Here is a 21,724-nt window from a genome sequence, read left to right as displayed (position 1 = left end):
AGAAGTCCCAAAATCATATGACAAGAACCATAATGCTTCAATAACAAGTTCTTGATTTTACAACATTAACCACGACCCGAGTGACGGTTGACCCACCTTGCATCTGTACAAAACTTTAAAAACAAAATGCAACCGATTTACTCCACTTTTTGTCTGCCTTCCTCCAATTCGGGTTTTTTCGGTTCAGCAGGAAAGTATTTTATGCCCACCATGTCTCCAACTCTGCTTATAACCTGGTATTCAAATTCATGTTTCTTTTATTAACCACCACGATACATACATGAAGTTACTAAACTACCCTTGCTTCTTTTTTTAAGAAGTTATTACCTCTAACGCTTTGACCATGTCTTCCCTTGTATGAGCAGCAGAAATGCAGATACGCGCTCTAGCTAACAATAAAGGCGTCGCGGGAAATGCAACGGTCACTACAGCAACCTTTGACCACATAATAAAAGTCAATCACATCGCCTTCGTAAAATATAATCAATAATAAAAGCCTTTCACATGATTAACAACATGAAATTATAACGGAAACATACATTTTGCTTGAGACATTCTCGCGAAAAAGCTGGAATCTTTGCAGGATTGTAAAGCATAATGGGCATAACAGGTGAATCGTTATCGCCTAGAACCTCAAACCCCATTTTCTGCAGCTCTGATCTAAAATAATTGCTGTTTTCGCGTATTTGCGCGAGTTTCTGAGCCCCTGCATCACCAAAAAACAATCAGTCAGAAAAAACAAATACTGCTATTAAAAAGATAACAAGGTTATGTTATTATGCCATTTCAGACCTCGACTAGAACCATCCTCTCCAAGAATTACTTTTATGGCAGATATAATCTGTTGTGCAGCAGGAGGTGATATTGAGGTGGCGTACAGATGAGCTGGACAAGTATACTTCAAATATTGAATAAGTTCCTGAAAATATAATATATATACATTGAATGATATCAAGACTCTGTTACCATACTATTGTGTCATTTGAAGAAGTTGAAAAGTGTGGTGTAAGTAACAAACCTTGGATCCTGCTATATAACCACCACATGAACCAAAAGATTTTGTGAATGTTCCCATCATGATATCCACATCAGCAGTATCCACACCTAAAAGCTCGCACACGCCTCTTCCTGTTTTTCCAACTGCTCCTATACTGTGAGCCTCATCCAAATATACATACGCCTGCATAAATGATACCACAACAACGACATGTTCACCGCAAATAAACAATAATATTTAATTTTGTTATTTTAAATTGAAAATTCAAAAGGATTTTATTTTTTATTTAAGTTACCTATGAAAAATACTAAAATATTTTGAGTTTTAGAACTTATAAAACAAGTCTCCCATATTGCCTTGATCAAAGTTCAAAAAGAAGGCAGGTTAAATGTTCAACGAAAGTTGGTTGACTTTCAAACAAAAAGATAGAAAGTTTCGTGCAAGGAGTTAAGGTCGGAAGTTTCGTGTGAGGGTATTTTGAAAATTTTTTAATTGGTTTTAAAATTAAAATTTTTGGCTATTAATCGTGCTCATTCGCATTACAATGTACCCAGCCGACAGTACTGAAGCTTCACGTAGCTTTAAGTTTTGTGTGTTTAGTCTGTTTATTTGTAATTCTCGTTTACAGGGTGTAAATAGCATTTAGTTTATTGTAATTGTAACACGCTTTGTATCTTGTACGAACTTGTAAGTGAATGACATTAAATAAAACAAGACATGTATGTATCACCTTGTATTTTTTGCATATGGCTACAATCTCAGGAAGTTTGCAAAGTTCTCCTTCCATGCTGTAAATCCCCTCAACCACGACAATAATCTTCTTCCAAGGTCTATGAGTTCTCGGTTGGCCTTCAGCAATTTGCTCTCTCAATACTCTCTCCAAATGAGAAGGGGCTACAAACCATATATATAAAATATAAGAGATTAAAAAATACATGCCAAAAATAAAATGATACCAGATAACTTACTGTTATGCTGGAAGACTCGAATGGTTGCACCTGAGCCACGAGCACCATTGACAATAGAGTTATGGTTCAATGAATCACTGATTATCAACCCACCCTGTGTAATTTCCAGTTAAGAACAATAAACTTTGCAAAATAAACTAAAAATATAGATAAAAGTTAAAGAGCATACATGTCTAATTAATACAGGAAGGATAGCTGAGTTGGTGACATAGCCCATGCCAGTAACCATTGCAGCTGGTTTTCCAACAAAATCAGCTACAACTTGTTCTAATTCAACATGTAACGCTGTAGTGCCTGAATGAACCAATAAATTTAAAGGTAAATAACATTAATAAAAACTATAGACTGAGGAAATAATAGAGTTGAAACAGAATAACTATATAAAATTACCTCCTTCTACACGAGTACTGCAAGTACTTGCAGAGTATCTCTGCAAAGTTTCAGTTACACGAGGTGTGCAGTATTCATCTGCTGCGGCAAAGCCAAGGTAGTTGTATGATCCTAAGTTAAGACACCTACTTATCTTTGTAGTCCGTCTGCAAAAGGTGCACATTTAGACAGTTATACACGATATGTCATTTGAAATATATATAGAGAGAGACAAACAAAAAGGTTAAATCACATCTCAAATACTCACTGAAGAGTCTTGTTATTGTCATTAGAAACACGTTCCACCACATCAAACCAAGCATCAGGAGGACTCGCTATTGGTCGACCAAAACAATCCTGTATGTATGTGAAAGATATCAAGAGATAACTCTGACTTCTAGGTCATAAAGATTAAAGCATCAAATTGCTCAATTAATATCAAAGGTTTTATTAATATGAGCACTAGAGATTAAAACACGTATGAAACATATGTTCAAATTATGACACTATCAGAAAGTGATTATACCTTCCTTAGAAGTAAAGTGCAACGTCTTGTATTTATAATACTAGTTCTAAAAATGCAAAATTGATGTTGTTATCTTTTAATCAACACCAACAAATTCCAAACAATAATTATTCAACAAGGGTTTAGACCTATGTTGTCAAAAGCCCTCCGGACGTGCACCCAGGCCCTCAGGCGAGGCACAGGGAATGCACCTCGCTGCTATCCAGGCGATTTAGCAACGCTCGGGCAAGATTCCAGCCAGCTTTTGGTCAGATTCTATCCAAATCCTAAATTCCAGCAAAATTCTGCAAATTCTGAGCAAACTAGTCTAGAACATAGAAAATGACTTGAAACCGTCCTAAACAAGCCTAAAGCATATTTAAAACCCCAAAAAATGGTACGTTTATCCTATGCGCCTAGTTTATCTTGGGCCCTCACTTTTTAGCGCCTAGAATCAAGGCTCACATTTAGTGCCTTAATGATAATTAAGTTAATACTATTGCTTAAATCTTTATAATAAAATTACAAAAGTCATTAAATACCTTCAATAAACAAACACAAACAGATGTAAACGAACACATTATCGCACGTTCACGAACTCTATTGAACAAACATGGCCACTGTTTCTAGTTCGTCCATTTAGTTAATCGAACAAAATTCCTTATTCGTGTTCGTTCATTAGTTAAACAAACGAACTTCCCGCCGAACAATTCACAAACAGTTCGATTCATTTACAGTCTTAGATCTACATCAGATTTAGCATACTGCTTGTGAATTCCTAATATCAAATTTCACTCAAATGCCATCAGATACACATTTTACACATCAAAACATTAACACAATAATTCACAAACACAGTTGAACAAGCATAGCCACTGTTCGTGTTCATCCACTTAGTTAATCATACAAAATTCCTAGTTCACATTCATTCATTTGTTAAACGAACGAACAAATCACAAACACTTCACCAAACGTCCGATTCATTTACATCAGATTTAACATATAATAAATATTTAAATCCCTTCATAAAAACCAAACTAGGGTTTTACACTTTTACCTTACATCGGTTTATTAAATCCTAACACCAAATTTCACTCAAACGCCTTCAGTATTTCACACATCAAAACTAACACAATAATTCACAACCACAGTTAAACAAACACGGCCACCGTTCGTGTTCATCCACTTAGTTAATCGCACGAAATTCCTAGTTCACGTCCGTTCACTTATTAACCGAACAAACAATTCACAAACAGTTCGCCGAACATTCGCCCTACATCTACATCAGATTTAGCATATAAACACTAAACCTAGGGTTTTATTATCTTACATCATGTTCTTATACTATACTAACAAATATATAACCAATAACTATACCTGAATACGGAGATAGAGTCGGCGAATATAGAAGTCTTCAAGCCCTAGGCAGATCGGTGCATAACCCTAACAATTTAAACAATAAGATCACATCAAACTAACACATCAATAATAATAATAATAATAACAATAATAATAACCTGAAGATTACTAGCTTTCCACCAGTCAATGAATTTACGGAAGAAATCACGTAACTGACCGAAGGCAAAGAGCAAACCGTAGCTGAAATACGTGGTCAACGCGGTCAAATACGGAATTGTAATCATGTTTCACGATTGGATTGGATCTCGGTGTTTTGTTAAACCTAATGATAATAATAATAATAATAATAATATATTCTGTTGTGAGTGATAATAATAATATTATTGTGAGTGAAATGAAGTGCCGGCAAACGGCGATTGAATCTTGTTTGGTTTTGGTGGTGGATCTTGTGTGTTATGGAAATTGGAAGGTGTTTTATTATTATTCGTTGGCAAAGTACATTTTGAATTGGATTTCATTTCGTTTGGGTGTTTATTGTTTTTTATTATTTTTATTTTTGGTAATTTGGGGCATGTGCAAGTGAAAGCCCAGTTGAAGTTGAGTATGGCCCACCATGTTAGCTCTTGTTTTTTTTTTCTAATGGAATTTATTTGAAAAACTAGTTTTCTTAAGGGTGGCATGGATGCATGAAGCAATCTTTTCAGACTTCGTGTGACGCCCGAAGACCGGTTAATTTATTTGTTTATAATCAAGGTTCAGGGTTCACTGGTTTCCTTTTGCCTTGGACTCACTAGGCGAACGGCAACAGCTAGTGACCAACGATGGGTTCGTCGTGTAGGCATAACTAGGCAAATTTGTTTCCCTTCTTGTTGAGGTCATGGGAAGTAGGGATACCGGTTGGTACCGGTACCGAAATCGGTACTGATTTGGTACCGTCGGTACCAAATTGGGACCAAAGTTTTAATTTTCGGTACCGGTACGAGACCGGTAACGGTACGGGACCGGTAACGGTACGGGACCGGTAACGGTACGGGACGGGACGGGACCGGTATTTTCCGAACTTTTACCTTCAATCCCGGTACCGTCCCGTACCGGTATCGAACCGAATATTTCGGTACCGGTACCAAGAATTCGCGAATTTCGGGACCGGGATTTTCGAGACCGGGACCGGTCGGTACCGGTACGGTCCCGATCTCATCCCTATTGGGAAGTTTGGGACGAGCCATCAAACCCAAGTGTGTGAGCACATTCAAGCAATTCGATCTTCAAATGTTTGGTCTGTGACTAGAGGCTAGGTTTTTTTCAAGCATTTTTAGTATAGTCAGTGTTTGTCACGGACTACTTGAGCTCAAATCGGTAAAAAAAACTTATAACGAGGAGAGTTTTTTCTAGCTCCATCCGAGCCTGAGCCTGAAGTAAAGCGCGTTTAGTTGTTGAGTCAAAGCTTGAGCATTATATGGGAAGCTCGTTGCTCGTCGAGTCTAACGAGATTTATGTATTTTTAAGTTTTACCTCTTTTGGATTCCATGTATTAATTTCACACTCCCCAACCGAGTTCAAGCCGAGCTTGGGCTCGTTTAATGTTCTTTTCTAAATATATATTAATAATTAAAACACATATAAACTTATTAATAAATAATATATGAGTCGGGCTCATTCTTGAAAAAACAACTCACGAGCCAAGATCAAAGTCGAGCTCTTGTAAGTCCAATGAGCCGAACTTTTAAGTCCACGTGTAACCGGCTTCAAAGAAAAGTGAACAACGTAGAATACAATCATACACTGACTTCAAAAAAACGACGCGTCAACAAACTTATGAAACCGTAGGCTTAAGCTATGGAGTTTGGTAATTAAGTGTATGTTTAGGCTTAAACTAGGAGAGAAGCGGCTGTGGCATTTAGAACTCAAATGGTGATATTTAAAAGAGAAGTTGATCTTAATTAACTAGTAAGAAACAAAATAATATCACTTTTGTAAATGTGACAAGCAAGACGATTCAATACACCACCACAATAATGGAAGAAGATGTCTAATATGAAAAACAGTAGTGCTTCATACAAGCCAATGACGACTTCCTAGAAAACCATCATACTGGTTGTCTAATTGTACCAGTACAATTTAGTGATTTACAATCCTAGATTTCTACGGATTTAGGCAACTCATCATTGGCTATCCCAAACACTCTTAGGTCTTCATATAAAGCCTCTCTTCCTTGTCGTGTAGTTTTCCTCATTACAATTTTGTTTTCGAAATAGCGATTGCATTTCAAGCCCCAAGAAATGACTATCAATGTGTCTTAGTGGCACAATTCACTCTTTGTTGACATACTTAGTTATAAGAACAAGAAGTAACATTCCTAACCCAGTAACCCTGTCCAGGTCATAAGTCAATATGTCCACTTGTAAAAAAAAATGCTTTTCTTTTTCTCTTTTGAGAATATATTACAAATTAATCAACTACCCATAAAAAGAATATATTCTAATCATCTATATATTGTCCACCTAGATATAACCAGGGGCGGACCCATATAGGTTCGATCGGGGTCCCGGGACACCGATGTTTTTTAAAAATTACTTAGAGACGGTATATTAAATTTTGTAAGGACCCCATAAAAATTAATACTTGGAACCCATACTATTAAGATTGAACTGGTACAGTGGAAAGTCCATTGTTTTACTTGTGAGAGGTTGTAGGTTCAAGCCCCATCATACTCCTTTTTTGTTGTTTTTTTAATATCCTAGTCTTAGTTATTCAATTAGGGTATTTGTGCTTTTTGTTAGTTTCTCTCATATAGTCATTATCATCATGCAATGTATATAATGTTAACATGGATTTTGCATATTCTTTTATTATTTACCTTGTGTATGTATATTATAATTAATCATTTATTTGTGTTAGAGTTATTTTTTCATGTTTTGGTCAATTATGTAAGACCATGTATATAGATTACGTTCATGTTTTTCGGGTATGAATTAAAAGTGTATGTTTCATCTAGTTTGTAATTTAGATTCTTTCTACTTACTCGTTTCCAATGACACCATAGTTCACAATAATATCCAATTAAGTGTGTAATACAACTTCACTTTTCTTGTTATGTTACTTTTGCCATTCCAAAGTTTAACATAATTTTAGTATCCTACTAAAAATATTCCTTTGTGCTTATCTTTTGCCTATTTTCCAAGTGTTCAAATGTGAATCACATGGAGGGTATTTTGAGATGCTAAATTTGCTTTACTAATGGATGCAAATTGATTTTGACCCATACCCACCAAAATAGTGATGAGAGTAAATGGTGTGTTGATACCTAATTTGAAGTCAACTCACATGTAGTTGTCATGTTTTTTACATAAATTTGACTCGACTTAGGGTTGTTTGATATTATTTTAATTATACCATTAAGAGGCTGCTACTCTTGAATCTGCCAGAGGTAGAGTGTGTTTGGTTTATTAAAATGACATATATTAATGGTTTATGGACCCTCTTAATGGGTAAGTTTCATAAACATTTTCAGAGATATCCTATTGAAGTGAACGTTCACAAAGATCGGGAAGTAGTAGCCGTAAAGCTATCCACTCGTGTAGTTTTAGGCCGCATATGTCTACTTTTCTTTAATATGGAGTTCAAATTAGATCCTAGAGTTTAACCACTGGGGGGGAGTGGGTGAGCTTGCTTTCGAAAGTTTACAGTTTCCCATCTAAAAATCACCCGCTTGTTTACAGACTGAACTGATCTATAAAAAAAAACAGAAGCAAGGAAAGGCCCTTCGCTGCTATTTCTGTTTTTTTTCCCTCGAGCGGGATTTGAACCCACGTCCGACTACCTGTTGAACTATAAAAGAGGCCGCTCTGCCCCTAAGCTACCGAGGTGGGGCTTAAGACGTGAAATCTCAATTGGCACACACTTTTTTCATTCATTAGCTGTAACCAGCTAAGCTACCTGGACCTCTTTCCTAAAATATGGTTTTTGCATAAAGGATTCAAAAAGTTAGTTAGACCTCTTAATAATTAATCACAAAATTGCCAAACAGCCCTTATACTATATTAGCTTATATCTATTTTAGTATTGTTTGTTTCGTTTTTCTTTCAAAATGACAACTCACACGTATGTTTTTCGTAACTACGAGACTTGAACACTCATTTTTTTAGATTGGATGTTGACAATATTATCGTCAAGATGAGTAGATGACTACTGCGGAAAAAAAAGGCTTCTATGTTCCCTTTGAGAATATATTCTAATCTTCAAGATACGATCAACCTAACTACATCTATTAAGATTGGATATTCACAATATTATCCGAGAGAGTGTGTGCGATACAACTTCACTTTGTTTCTAATTTTGACCTTGTGTCATTCCAAAATGACAGAATATTGACTTCCTAGTCAAATATATTCCTTGTTGCCTATCTTTTCCCTATATTCCAAGTGTTCAAATGTGAATCAAATAATGGGTATTTTGAGATGATGTTGAGTTTGGTTTACTAATGGTTGCAAATTAATTTTGACTCCCATCACCAAAATAGTGATTGGTGCAAATGGTGTGAAGTGTCAAGTCTTGATTTTAAGTCTTCTAATAAACAGCGCCGTCTCTGAGAATTGTGAAAAACTTTTGGACCGAACACGAAAAAATTTAAACCTTAAATTAGTTGAGTAATTGAGTTTAAGCATTTAGACTACATATAAATCTATATAATTTAAAAAAAAATCGAGCTTATCAGGGTGTCGGGACAGGGTCGGTCGACCACCCAGTCCTGCCTCATAACTGACAATGCTAATGAACTTGTCATGTTTTTGACAGATTCATTTCGACGAGACTTAAACTTAATTACTTTGTTTATCTACATAAGTTATATTATAGGACTATTTGTTATTGCAAACGGGATTCGAATAAAAACACTGAGACTATTTTATAAATATCACATGTATAGAAGTAGGGTATTGAAAAGACCCAAATACCCTTAAGTAACACCCACGGGTCAACCGTGAACCTACCACAAGTCACCCGCGGGACATATAAACCATCCGCATAAGCATTTGAGGATGAAACACCCTCGGAGAACATGCGGAAGCACCTTGACACCCTCAGGAGTCATCCGCAAGAAGGAACTTTCTTCCGCTTTAATGACTGTGAGGTATTACCTTGGGAACAGCTGTCAACAGTCAGATACCTTCCAGAAAATCTACCAAGATGCTTTCTTGGGCAATACGTGACCTCTCAACCAATCAATAAAGGACACCTGGCAAGGCCGTTATAACCGTGCACATGGCTAGTGTTGCCCATCAACCTATATCAAAAGGACGCGTGTCCAGGTGGTTATACATACACATGCAACGTATAAACCGAACCTATCAAAAGAGGACACGTGTCCAGGTGGTTACGAGAGCATCTTCTTAAGGGCAGCTGGCCCAATCACTCTTCCCACACTCTTCGGCTATAAATACTCTCTTCGTTACCATGAGGTATTCATTCACTCCTACTGTACTCTCTCAATTTACTTAAGTGCTTATCTTCTACAGAACAGTACTTATTCTCACGCCGGAGGGTGGTTACGGGAAGATCCCCCCTCTTGTCCTTCCCGTAACGAGACTCACGGTGTCTGTTTTGCAGGTTCTAGTCACTGGACTTTGGGAGGTTGTACTCATATCTTGGTTGTAATTATCGTATCCTACCTTATGGACTCATTAGATCCAGTACCCATACCCGGGGAGTGGATCTGTGTTTCTTCATTGGCGCCATCCGTGTTTTGTGTTAGAACAGCAATAGTTTTCGTTGGTTTTTTGGTTCGTTTGATATGAGTAAACTTCCTGAAGGGCCGACGGGAACCCCTACACCTGATTCACGTGTAACTAACACAGAAGCACCTCCGGGTCTTAGTGTTTTTGCACGTATTACAACTCCAAGTGGCCGTACTCTTGAGCGTGTCACAACACCGGGATCACGAATCACTAATGTAACACCTGGGGGGTTTACCCTAGAAAATGTTACAACACCAACCGGTCCTACTCCCACAGACATGGGACGCGGCTCGGCACCGGAAGGTTTAAATTTGGGTAACCTTAGACGGATTACGGAAGATACTTGCCGTAACCAGTCAGTGTTAGATCTGGAAGATGATTCAGGCAATTCTGACTTGGCGAGGTCTCATCAACGTAGTTCCAAATCTAGAGGACAGCTAACTCCCGAGGGGTGGCTTCATGTGCAACAACAAAGTTTGGTGGCTGAATATGAGCGCAGAAAACGTGATGAACGATTTCATGCCCGCACTTTGAATTATGAGGAATCTCCCAGGAGATCTCCTTCTCCTCCACCAACAGTAAGTGGAAGTCAGCTCTGTTACAGCCAATCGACGGAACCAGAGTTTAGTGAATTACCGAGGTTACGTCCTCGTCCTCGCATAAATATGCGGATGCCATCTTACTTGGAAGAATTTGATAGTTACGACTCAACTTACCAACCGGGAGAATACAATATGTACACTGGTGATAGTAGGATGAGCTCACGGGCAAAAAGTAGTCGTCCGCAGGACATAGTCCGCCACACTGAATATCACAGCAATGCTGAACGGGACTTCACCAAACCATATCGTCTGGCAGCCTTTGCCGAAAAATCAAAATTCATAGCAAGTATTGCTACTACACCCTTCCCTGTTAATGCCAAAATACCTACATCAGTAGGCAAATACAATGGTATGACTGATCCAAGTAATCATCTCCAGAACTTCGTGGTGGTAGGGGGTGTTAGTGGTTGGACGCTCCCTTATTGGTGTCATATGTTCGCATTGACATTAGTAGGGGCAGCGAGAGAATGGTCTGAAAAGTTACCTAATGGTTAAGTTTCCAGCTGGGATGACCTTGTAAAAAAGTTTTCTCAATAGTTCAGCCAGCAAAAGAAACATACGCGAGACCAGTCAGAAATTTTGGATGTTGTCCGCCGTGATAACGAGTCCATAGAAGATTTTATCACCAGATTCAACGATGAAAGTCTGAACATCGGCGGGATAAGTACGGACATGCTTCGTGGTGCCTTCCGCAAAAATGTTAAATGTGATGATTTAGTCCGCACACTCACTGGCATAGATGGAATGCCAAAAGAGTGGGACGATCTTATGACTGCGGCGAAAGTATATGCCAACACATAAAAAACTTTGAGGAATGGTAATTTGAGGCAAAAATTTAAAGTCGGATTTCAAACTCCGAGACCTAATAGACAGGCGAAAGGCCCTATTTGGTCGAGACTTCAACCAAGCTCGGACGTATCAAAACCATTTGATGCAAGGTCCCTCATAGACAACAAGAACAAAGTGGGGCCCTCGAACCGAGGTCCCAACAGTTGGACTCCCCTTTCAAAGACTCCCGCCGAAATTTTCACAACAGAGAATATAAGTTTTAGAAAACCACAACCATTGACAAGAAGGTCATTCTTAGATGCTAAGAAGCATTGTTCGTATCACGATGACATCGGTCATAAACGAATGAATGTAGATAATTGAGAAATGAAATTGAGGAGGCTGTTAAATCTGGAAAACTCGGGCACCTGGTGAAAAATGGGAAACCTGATAATGGTAAAGCGCCCGTTCGGGACATCCAAGGCCCGAGTAAGAAGCAAATTAAAGATTTGAACGTTCATATGATACAAGGCGAGTCCCATATAAGGAATAAGAGGAAAGAATCTGATGATGAAGAGTGGAAGAATGAGCCAGTGATCTTCCCTCGAATTAAAGGGGGCCCGAACAATAAGAATCCCCTGATCATCACTGCTCTTTTCAGGCATTATCGTTCTCATTACGTCTTCTTCGACACCGGCAGCACATCGGACATCATGTATGAACAATGCTTTGAACAGCTTGACGAAGAAGATAAAGAAAGATTGAAACCCATCCACACTCCAGTGTCGGGATTTGGAGGGGAAATAATGCATCCGCGAGGGGTAATTTCATTCCCAGTTACCTTGAGCGACGGAATTCATTCGAGGACCGAGGAGGTCGAATTTCTGGTTTTGCCAGCAATATCGAAACATGACATTATTCTCGGACGAGAAGCAATTGGTGACTTCAATGCCCATCCGTCCACAGCAAACGGTGCAGTAGGAGTTCCGACCTGCACTGGTATAGCAATAATTCACGTCAATCGACATTGCTTTGCAACCGAGAGCTCAAAACCCAGCAAGATCTCAAAACAAACTTTGAGAACCGAACCAGAAAAGTGGGTCTTGAACAAAGATTTCCCCGATCAAACTGTAACAATTGGACCTGCTATTTCCGAGATAGTACGGACTTTTTTGAAAAAGTTATTATCAAAAAATGTTGATGTGTTCGCATGGCAGCCCGCGGACATGACTGGTGTCCCGCGGAACATTGTGGAACACAAATTAAGGGTAAACCCGTTGTTTACGCCGATTGTTCAGAAACAACGTAAGATGGGTCCGGAACAGAGAAAAGCAATGAACGAGCAAGTCAAAGACCTCTTACAGGCCGGGATCATCCTTCCAATCTGCTATCAGACATGGGTTGCTAACCCAGTCATAGTCCCCAAGAGAAACGGGGCGTGGCGGATGTGCATTGATTTCAAAGATCTAAACAAAGCATGTCCTGAGGATTGTTATCCTTTACCAGAGATTGACCTCAAGGTTGATGTTGTGGCACCATTCAAATTCAAGTGTTTCCTGGACGCCTACAAGGGTTATCACCAGATCCGCATGGCAGCAGGTGATGAAGATAAGACAACATTTCGCATAGACCAGGGCACTTTTTGTTATAAAATGATGCCTTTTGGACTAAAGAATGCGGGAGCCACATATCAACGATTAATGGATATAGCGTTCAAATACCAAATTGGTCGAAACTTAGAGGTGTATATGGACGATCTCGTAATCAAAAGTGTTGAGGAGGACCAGATTTTGAGAGATATTGAAGAGACCTTTGAAACATTGAAAGGTATTAACATGAAGTTGAACCCAGCCAAGTGTTCATTTGGAATGGAAGATGGAAAGTTTCTGGGAGTAATTGTCACGGATGCGGGCTTCAAAGCTAATCCAGATAAAGTTCAAGCTATAGCCCGCATGCCTTCCCCGTCTTCCCTCAAAGAAGTTCAGACACTCAATGGCCGATGGTTGCTTTGAATCGTTTTTTGGCAAATCATGCAGCCAAGTCTCATCCTTTCATCTCAACTCTGAGGAATTGCCTCAAGAAAGCACAGTTTAAATGGATCGCGGAGGCGGAACAAGCTTTCTTGGAGGTTAAAAAATGTTTGATGGAACTTCCCACGTTAACAGCACCTCACGCGGGAGAACCTTTAACGTTGTATCTATCGGCTTCAGACATTGCCATCGGGGCTGTCCTTCTGACAGATCGAAAGAACGTTCAAACACCGATTTACTATGTCAGCAGAACATTATCGGACCCGGAAACAAGATACTCCATGCTTGAAAAACTTGTGTTGGCACTGATCTATGCGGCGCGACGCTTCCGCAGGTACTTTCAAGGACATCCCATCAATGTCTTAACCGGATACAAGCTCAAAAACGTTCTCAGTAAACCATAATTGTCTGGGCGCTTGGCCAAATGGGCCATCGAACTAGGTGAGCACGTAATAGAATACAAACCTAGGCCAGCAATCAAAGGGCAAATGTTGGCGGACTTCGTTACAGAAGTCCCGCATCACAAAGAAAGAGAATATTTGACCGAGCAACAACCCCAAGCACCTCCGAAATCAGGACAGATTTGGTCTTTATTCACGGATGGAGCTTCAAGCAGTGAGGGATGTGGCGCAGGCCTCAGGCTAGTCAATCCCGAAGGCCATGAGTTTACATATGCCATAAAGTTGGATTTTAAAAGTACCAACAACGAGGCAGAATACGAAGCTTTCTTGGCAGGCTTACGGATAGCCAAAAAGCTTGGGGTGAAACATTTAGAAGCTCGGGTGGATTCCATGCTAATTGCGGAACAAATAAATGGAACGTATGAAGCTAAGAACGATGTCATGGCTTCTTATTTGTCCCAAGCAAAAGCCCTGATTCGCCAGTTCGCCTCTTTCAATGTTATTCACATTAAGAGGAGTGAAAATAAATCAGCGGACGCCTTTAGTAAACTGGCTTCAACGAATTTCGAGCATTTTGCAAAAGATATTCGTGTCGAAGTCTTAGACCATCCATCCGTTCCACAAAACCAAGTCCTGGTAATACAAACTGGTGTTGAATCTTGGATGATACCCATCAAAGCTTATTTATCTTCCGGATCACTTCCAGCAGGAAAAGCCGAGGCTCGGAAAATCAAACATAAAGCTTTAAATTACCATATGAATGATGGCATTTTGTACCGGAGATCATTTCTCGGCCCGCTGTTACGATGTGTAGACGCAGAAGATGCAAATTACCTAATACGTGAAATCCACGAGGGTATTTGTGGACTGCACGTGGGACCGATAATGATAGTTGCAAAAATCATGAACGCGGGGTACTATTGGCCTGGCATGCACCTGGACGCTGTGCAAGAAATCAGAAGGTGTGATTCTTGCCAGCGCCATGCCCCCAATACCCTGCGACCTAAAAACGAACTGGTTCCGGTAACATCTGCCTGGCCGTTCCAAAAATGGGCTATTGACATCATGGGGCCCTTCCCAGAAGCCCTGGGACGAGTCAGATTCTTGATAGTGGCCATCGATTACTTCACCAAGTGGGTAGAAGCCAAACCAGTTGCCTCAATAACGACATCAAGCGTAAAAAAATTCATTTGGGAATTCATCATATGCCGGTTTGGCCTCCCGCGGGAATTGGTAAGTGATAATGGGACCCAATTTGCTGACAACGGACTGCATGAGTGGCTGAAAGAACTTCAAGTCACTCAAGTTTTCACCTCTGTAGCTCATCCGCAAGCAAATGGTCAGGTCGAAAGGACCAACCGAACTATCAATGAGGGAATCAAGGCGAGATTAGGAACTAAACGGACAGGGTGGGTCGACGAACTACCCCATGTACTTTGGGCTTTTCGCACCCAAAAGAATTCTAGCAACGCAGAATCCCCGTTTAGTCTGACTTACGGCACCGAAGCCATGATTCCGGGTGAAATCGGGATTCCATCCGCACGAGTTCTGTTAATCGATGATAATGATCACGAACTCAGGTTGAATCTTGATTTACTCGAAGAAATGAGAGAGTTAGCATCGATCCGCGAGCATAATTACAAGCGACTGCTTCAGAAATATTATAACCCGCGGATCCAAAAATGCGAATTTGATACGGGAGACTTTGTTTTCCGCAACAACGAGGCTTCCGGTCAGGAACCTCTGGGCAAGTTAGCCCCAACTTGGAAGGACCTTATAGAATCAAGCAAGTGTTACCTAAAGGTGCCTACAAGTTAGAGAAAATAGATGGGACTGAGATCCCCAGAACTTGGAATGGGGATCAGTTGAAAAGATGTTATATTTAGCACAAGTGTTTTTTATTGGCCTGCGTGCCTCAATAGATTAACAGGCCATATAATTTCCTTTATTGTAAGAAGGCTTATGCCCAATTTATGAAAATCTCGTACTAGTATCTTGCTATTTCAATGCTGTAATCTTTTATTGACAAAAACGAAGACCCGGATAGACACTTATATTATGGTACATAAGACAAAGTGCACCGGAGGAAAACAAGACTTCTTATTATACCAGTCAAAAGAATATTACAAGCAAAAGGAATCGTTTACAACAAAGTTATTTGTACATTCACGGGGTAACATCCTCATCTCCCGTGTTATCATTCGTTTCCTCTTCTTCTTCTTCCTCATCAAGATCAAGCAGCTCCTTCAACTGCTCCACCACGCCCTCCTTATCCGCAAGTTCCAATATATAATCGGAAAGAGCGAACTTAAGAGTATCAAAATCCTTGGTCTTCTCGATGAGGACGGAAGCAGTATCCTTACCAAACAAGGCATGCTCCTCCGGACTCCGACCTTCGGAACCAAACTTATAGCCTTTCGCAAAGCCCATCTGTCGTCCAGCTTGTTTGGACGCCTTCAGAAGCACCGCGACACAATTTCCGAGGTCATCACTATTCCGGACATCAGTAATAACCTGATAAAATAATTAAGACATGCATAAGCACGAGTAGAATGGTCGTTATAATTAAAGTGTAAGATTGAATACCTTGGGAATTGCTGCTGATAACAACCATTTCTTGTCCGTATTGGCCCGGACAAGCTCCGTCTTATGACCAGCACACTCTAAAGCCTGATCTCGGTTCTTGGTATAAAGGTCGACTAAACGCTTCTCCTTAGCCGCGGATTCGGCCTGAAGAGACCTTATCAGTTCAGCTTGCTCATCCAATTGTTTTTGAAGAGCAGCTTAAGCTTCCTCAGAGGACTTGAAAGCTTGGTAACTTTCCTTAGCTTCAGTCAAAGCCGCAAATGTTTCTTTCTTGGCATCAAGCAGCTCAAGATCCTTGTCATCAAGTTCTTTGTTCATAGCCAACCAATCCCGGACTATCTCCTGATTGGTGGAGACAAGATTCGCCATGAGATAAGAGTTGGAATTCAACAAATCTTGGCGAACACGCTCCCTATATCGCTTCTTTTCCGCAGGAGGAAGACTCTCTTGAAGAAACTCATAACAGAGATCCGCGTCATTGAAAGTGGAATCTTCACACAATGTCCAACGTGGACAATGCAGAGCAACTTCTCCCTCATGAGCAGCACAAGAACTTTGACCCTTGTAAGGAAACATACTAACACCCCCTGGTCTCGAAAATGATGAACGTTATAGTTCGGAGACATGCGGAAAGTATCAGACTCATGACCTCCTTTCTCCATATCCTTCAAATGTGAGATACCCGTCAGATTGATTGGGTTTTGGAAAGTGTTCTTGGGTGAGGAAGGCGGAGTTGGAAGTTTCGGAGCCTCCGAATCCTTCAAACCTGAAATACCTTCAGAAAAATCTTTCAGGGCCACTGAAAGATTTAACCAAAGTAAATTAAAAGACATGCGGAGCATGGTTATTTATGCCAAAAACAAACAAACTTACCCATAGAAACATCTTGGGCATCGAGTTCCTGCAAACGGGACCCTAAGTCCGCAGGTTGGCTTATCTTTTTCTTCTTCTTCTTAGTAAGGGCGGTCTCGGCAAGTTGAGATCTGTGTTTTTTAACAACTTTAGATGGTACCTCGCCAATAATTGGGACCTCGTCCTCAGGAGCAGCATCATCGGCGACATCAGCGTCGTCACCACCTCCTAAGGTCTTCTCGGTGGAAACCTTACCAAGTTTGCGGGTCAAACCTGTGGCCATAGGCAAGACATTGGTAGAATCAGTAGTATCAGTACATGGTCTTTCTACGCGAGGTGATGACTCCTCGCTAGAAGAAAGGAGCACAACCACCCCGCTAGAAGTCACAGCAGTAAGAGGTTGAGGTTTTAGAACCTCCTCACCTTCAGCAACCCTCTTCTCACCTTTCGCAAACATTGCTTCGGAAACAACAGGCTCCGCGCGGAGAGGAGAAAATAAGAAATTCTGCTTGGTGCGTTCAAGAAATGGAACGTCGGTTGCAGTAATAGGACGGCGCGCCATCATGCCTCCTACCTTATCCAGTAAAGAGGAAAGAATGAACCCTTCACCTGCAAATTTAACACAAAGGTAAGAAAAAGAACAAGACCCAGGAATATTACAAGTAAAAACTTACCTCCACCAGAATTTTCATATAAAGGCTCCAAGGTCGGGAATGGCCACAAACGGCTCATCTTTGCGTATACTAACGCCGCCTCGGAGATCGCCCGCATGGGCATTGGCGTATTGATTAGTGAAGCGTACCACGGGAGATTAGTCTTCGTGGTAGCTGTAACGGAAGGAAGGGTATCCGTAGCCTTACGATGACTCATCGTAAACGGAATTACACCCTCCCGAACCCAAAAGAATTTGGGTTTCCATTCGTAAAGACTCCGGTAACACTCGGTACCAATAGGGCCCTCGTCACGGCCCCTTTTGGTAGCGGACCATCCAAACCACCCATCGCAGTGCGTCAGCTTGTAGGACACTGCAAATCGACCTACCGTCGGGTCGATAGTATGAGCCTGACAACAAAACTCAAAGTGACGTACTCGGAGCATCCCTAGTGGGTGAATCTGGGAAAGATGAAGGCCGTAGGAAGTCAGAACGTCCTTCACAAACTTCGTTATAGGTAACCGGAAGTTGCTCGTTGTAAAGAACTCTGTATATATGGCCATCTTCCCCGTCGGAGGATTAGTCGCAATAGATCCGTCCGCCGGGCGTTCCGGCTCCCATTCCGGAGCCAATCCGTAAATATTGATGACGTCCTCGTACTCTTTCTCTTTCAAATGCATTGTAACCTCATGGATCGACGGAGTATTTTTCTTCTCACCAGCCACATGATAGAAGTTTACAGAAATCTCTCAGATAAGATGGAGGTTTTTTCTGATTACTCTAGATGTTGAAAGTGATAAGACCGAATTGGATTCACAAATGGTTAATTTATACCCATCGCAATAAATGCTCCCTTCTGACTGACAGAGGAAAGAGAAAACGCGGACCATGGGATGATCGACACGTCAGGAGGGAGATTCGAAAAAGCGTGACAAGTTGTCAAAAAAATGCGTTACACACGTCTTGTCAACCATCGTTTAAAATTTCTCTCCCCGCCACGTCACCAGTGTTATCCAAGATACACAAATTCAAAATCCAAAAGGAAAAATATCTTGCAAAGATATTATGAAAGTAAATTTCTTTCCATTATAATATTCACAAGTGATTACAAAATTATGGAAAAGATACTGCAAAAGCCTAGATCCTAAACCTATCTACGGGTTAGGAGCAGAAGTGCCTTCCGGAGCATTTGGAGCCTCGTCCTCGGACTCGTGATCCTCATATTCATCTTCGATATAGACGCGCAATTGTTTCACACCATTTTCATTCAAAGCAAACTCCGGAAGCATATTTTCCAACGGCAAGTCAAGATTATCAAACTCTTGAACCCACATGTCTAACTCTTGTTTCGCGTCAAGGCCATGTAGCGGGTGGCTCTCAATAGACCTTCCAGATAAGGCAAACGCCAAACCTTCGTTGAAGCCTCCCACTCGCCCAACTGCCTTAGCAGCAGTCGTCAAGTTAACAAAGCAGTCAGTGAGTTCTCTACTCTTTTTAACATAATGAATGACCTAACAACAAAACATAAAATACATGTCAGCACAAATATAGAAGTACACGGATAGAATAAATATAAAGAAATACTACCGAGCTCAGACCACGGTTGAGGAAGTATTGTCTCTCTCGCTCGGCACATTCCGCTCTATCACGAAGTCCTTGTAATTCGGCGGAGGCATGGGTACGTGCTTCAGTGTGAGATTGCAAGAGGGAGTCATATGCAGACTGCATATCAATAATAGTTTTATCTTTAAGCTCAGACTGGTCCCCTTGCAATCGTAACGCCTCCTCGAGCTCTTGGATTCGGGCATTTTGGCGAGACACTTCGTCCTGAGTCCTCGCCAATTCATCTTTCTTCCTTTGGGTCTCAGCTCGGGAAGCCTCGAGAGTGTTGTTAGACCTCTCGCAAGCTTCTTTCCAACCTTGAGCAGCAGCAGCACTCCGGTCCTGCTCAGCTTTAAGTGCGGCTTGAGCATCAATCAGCTTCCACCTAGCCGCAGCCGCCGCTTTACGCTGCTCCTCAGCATATGCCTCCGCGGCCTTAACGGCCTCGGAAGCCGCACTCAGCTTTCCACCCATTGTACGCCACTCCCGCAAGATCTCTTGGGTCTGGGCTACAGTATTAGCCAAAGACACGGATAAACCAGTGTGAAGATCATCGCGAGAGCGGTCCCGAAGATCTGTCATTTCGGCAGGAGGCACGCAGTGCTTCACAAAATTCATACACGTTTCAGGGTTGGTAAAACGTGACCCATTGATAATATCCCATGGTGGGACAAACAAATCAAAATCCCCTCCTAATTGCGCATCCCCGTAATACTGGGAGCTTGAGGTTTCACACCGTATAGGCATCAAGAAGGATTGTGGGGGCGCACCTTGCGTTGAACCTCTCCCGGCTTCATGGACGGATGGTCCAAACAGCGAACTCCTCATCACATTAGTAGTCAAAGGTGATGGGGAAAATTGCTCAGTAGAAGGATGAAAAGGAGACCCATGTACCAAAAACCCAGCCTCGTCAATGACCGGGTTATCTTCCCTGTTACCAGTAGCAACCCCAACATCAAAAAGATAATCCAATGACTGATCGGATGCTGGTAACACATTGGTCTCCTCCACCTGCGTCGCGGTAGGAGGAGTAACAGGTTTGTCCTCAACCACCTTTTCTAAGGAAAGGTATGGTTATTTTTCAACAATAGGAGTAGGCGTGCTTAGCTTCTCAACCACGTCGTCCTCCACAATCAACGGATCTAAACAAGAAATTCGCAATCAGATCTAGACGTTAAAAGAAGTTAAAATTTTTTAGCAAAAGAAACTCACCAGTCACCGTTCCCAAACGTTCCGCAAGACTAGGCTCCGACTTCCTCGAGCGTCGGGTTCGCGGTTTCTTCGTTTTTGGTCCTTTCACGGCATCCGCGGTACTAGTACCCGCGTTACTTTCCTGAGAAGCTCGGAGAGATCTCTTCCGGTATAGTTCTGCCAACAAATGTGAAACATACGAAGTTTCAGGAGCGTCATCCGAGCTTTCTCCCTCGGAAGCGGTAGAATCGTCACTTAAAATAACGATTGTTCCATCCGAGGTTAGCACATTGAGAGGAGGAGGGTTCAAAATGTACGCACCTGATTCAAAGATAGTATCCGAAACAATCGGCTCGGCTCGCACCTTTACATGAAAAAGGAAGTACTTAGCTGTCCCCTCAAGGACAAGTATCTGCTTAATATCGCGAATAGTCTTCCCCATACACCCCTTATCATCATACAGGGCGTTAAGCATGGATCCGAAACCTGAAAAATAAGCAAAGTTTAAAAATAAAACTTCGAAGGATTAAAACAAAGAAAGTTGTAAACTTACGGCCGTCCGGCTCAACGAAAACAGGCTCCATAGCAGGAGCAGACCATAGGCGGCTCATCCCCGACCAGACAAGGGCCACCTCAGCAAGTACCCGCATTGGCGTTAGCGGGACAGTTAGTTTGCGGACCCAGTCACGTTTCTCATGAGCGGCTGGAGTAAGGTCAATTAAAGGCTCGTTGCCTGACCGACGAACCATAACCTCCGGCACCACATACTCCGATATCCAGAAGAACTTCTTCTTCCAATATTTGGATATCGTCTCAACCTCACGCCCAAAAGCCCTGTCAGTCGACGAATGACAACTAAACCACCCATTCTGACAGGTCATTTTGTAAAATACGGCGAACCGGTCCAGCCGAGGTACCATTTCATGAGCCATACATACGAACTCGAAGTGGCGAATTCTCATGACGGCACGTGGGTGAAGTTGAGACAAGTGAATCCCAAACGCCTTCACCGCCTTCATAAAAAACTTCGTGACGGGAAGGCGGAAGTTTCCTGACACGAAGTAATCAGCATATAATGCCATCTTCCCGGGAGGGGGGAAACTGGCAATA

General features: G+C 41.5%; 1 protein-coding gene across 1 annotated transcript; it reads right to left on the bottom strand.

The window, feature by feature from the left end:
• Positions 1-4,707, bottom strand: LOC143530709 (long chain base biosynthesis protein 2a-like). The gene is made up of 12 exons (XM_077026176.1): positions 4,357-4,707; positions 4,217-4,282; positions 2,603-2,691; positions 2,356-2,501; positions 2,135-2,259; positions 1,966-2,059; positions 1,728-1,891; positions 1,019-1,180; positions 793-919; positions 540-706; positions 328-435; positions 1-233 (listed from the first exon to the last, which is right to left on the bottom strand). Exons 1-12 carry the CDS (start codon positions 4,480-4,482, stop codon positions 138-140), a joined length of 1,470 nt encoding a protein of 489 aa, XP_076882291.1. The 5' UTR covers positions 4,483-4,707; the 3' UTR covers positions 1-137.
• Positions 4,708-21,724: the final 17,017 nt, after the last annotated feature.

Source organism: Bidens hawaiensis, unplaced genomic scaffold (assembly GCF_021521415.1).
Source record: "Bidens hawaiensis isolate Kalapana, Puna unplaced genomic scaffold, B.hawaiensis_p1.1 tig00008970_1, whole genome shotgun sequence".
Taxonomy (NCBI): domain Eukaryota; kingdom Viridiplantae; phylum Streptophyta; class Magnoliopsida; order Asterales; family Asteraceae; genus Bidens; species Bidens hawaiensis.
The sequence above is the reverse complement of the archived record's forward strand: the minus strand, read 5'-3'. Positions and strand labels throughout refer to the sequence as shown.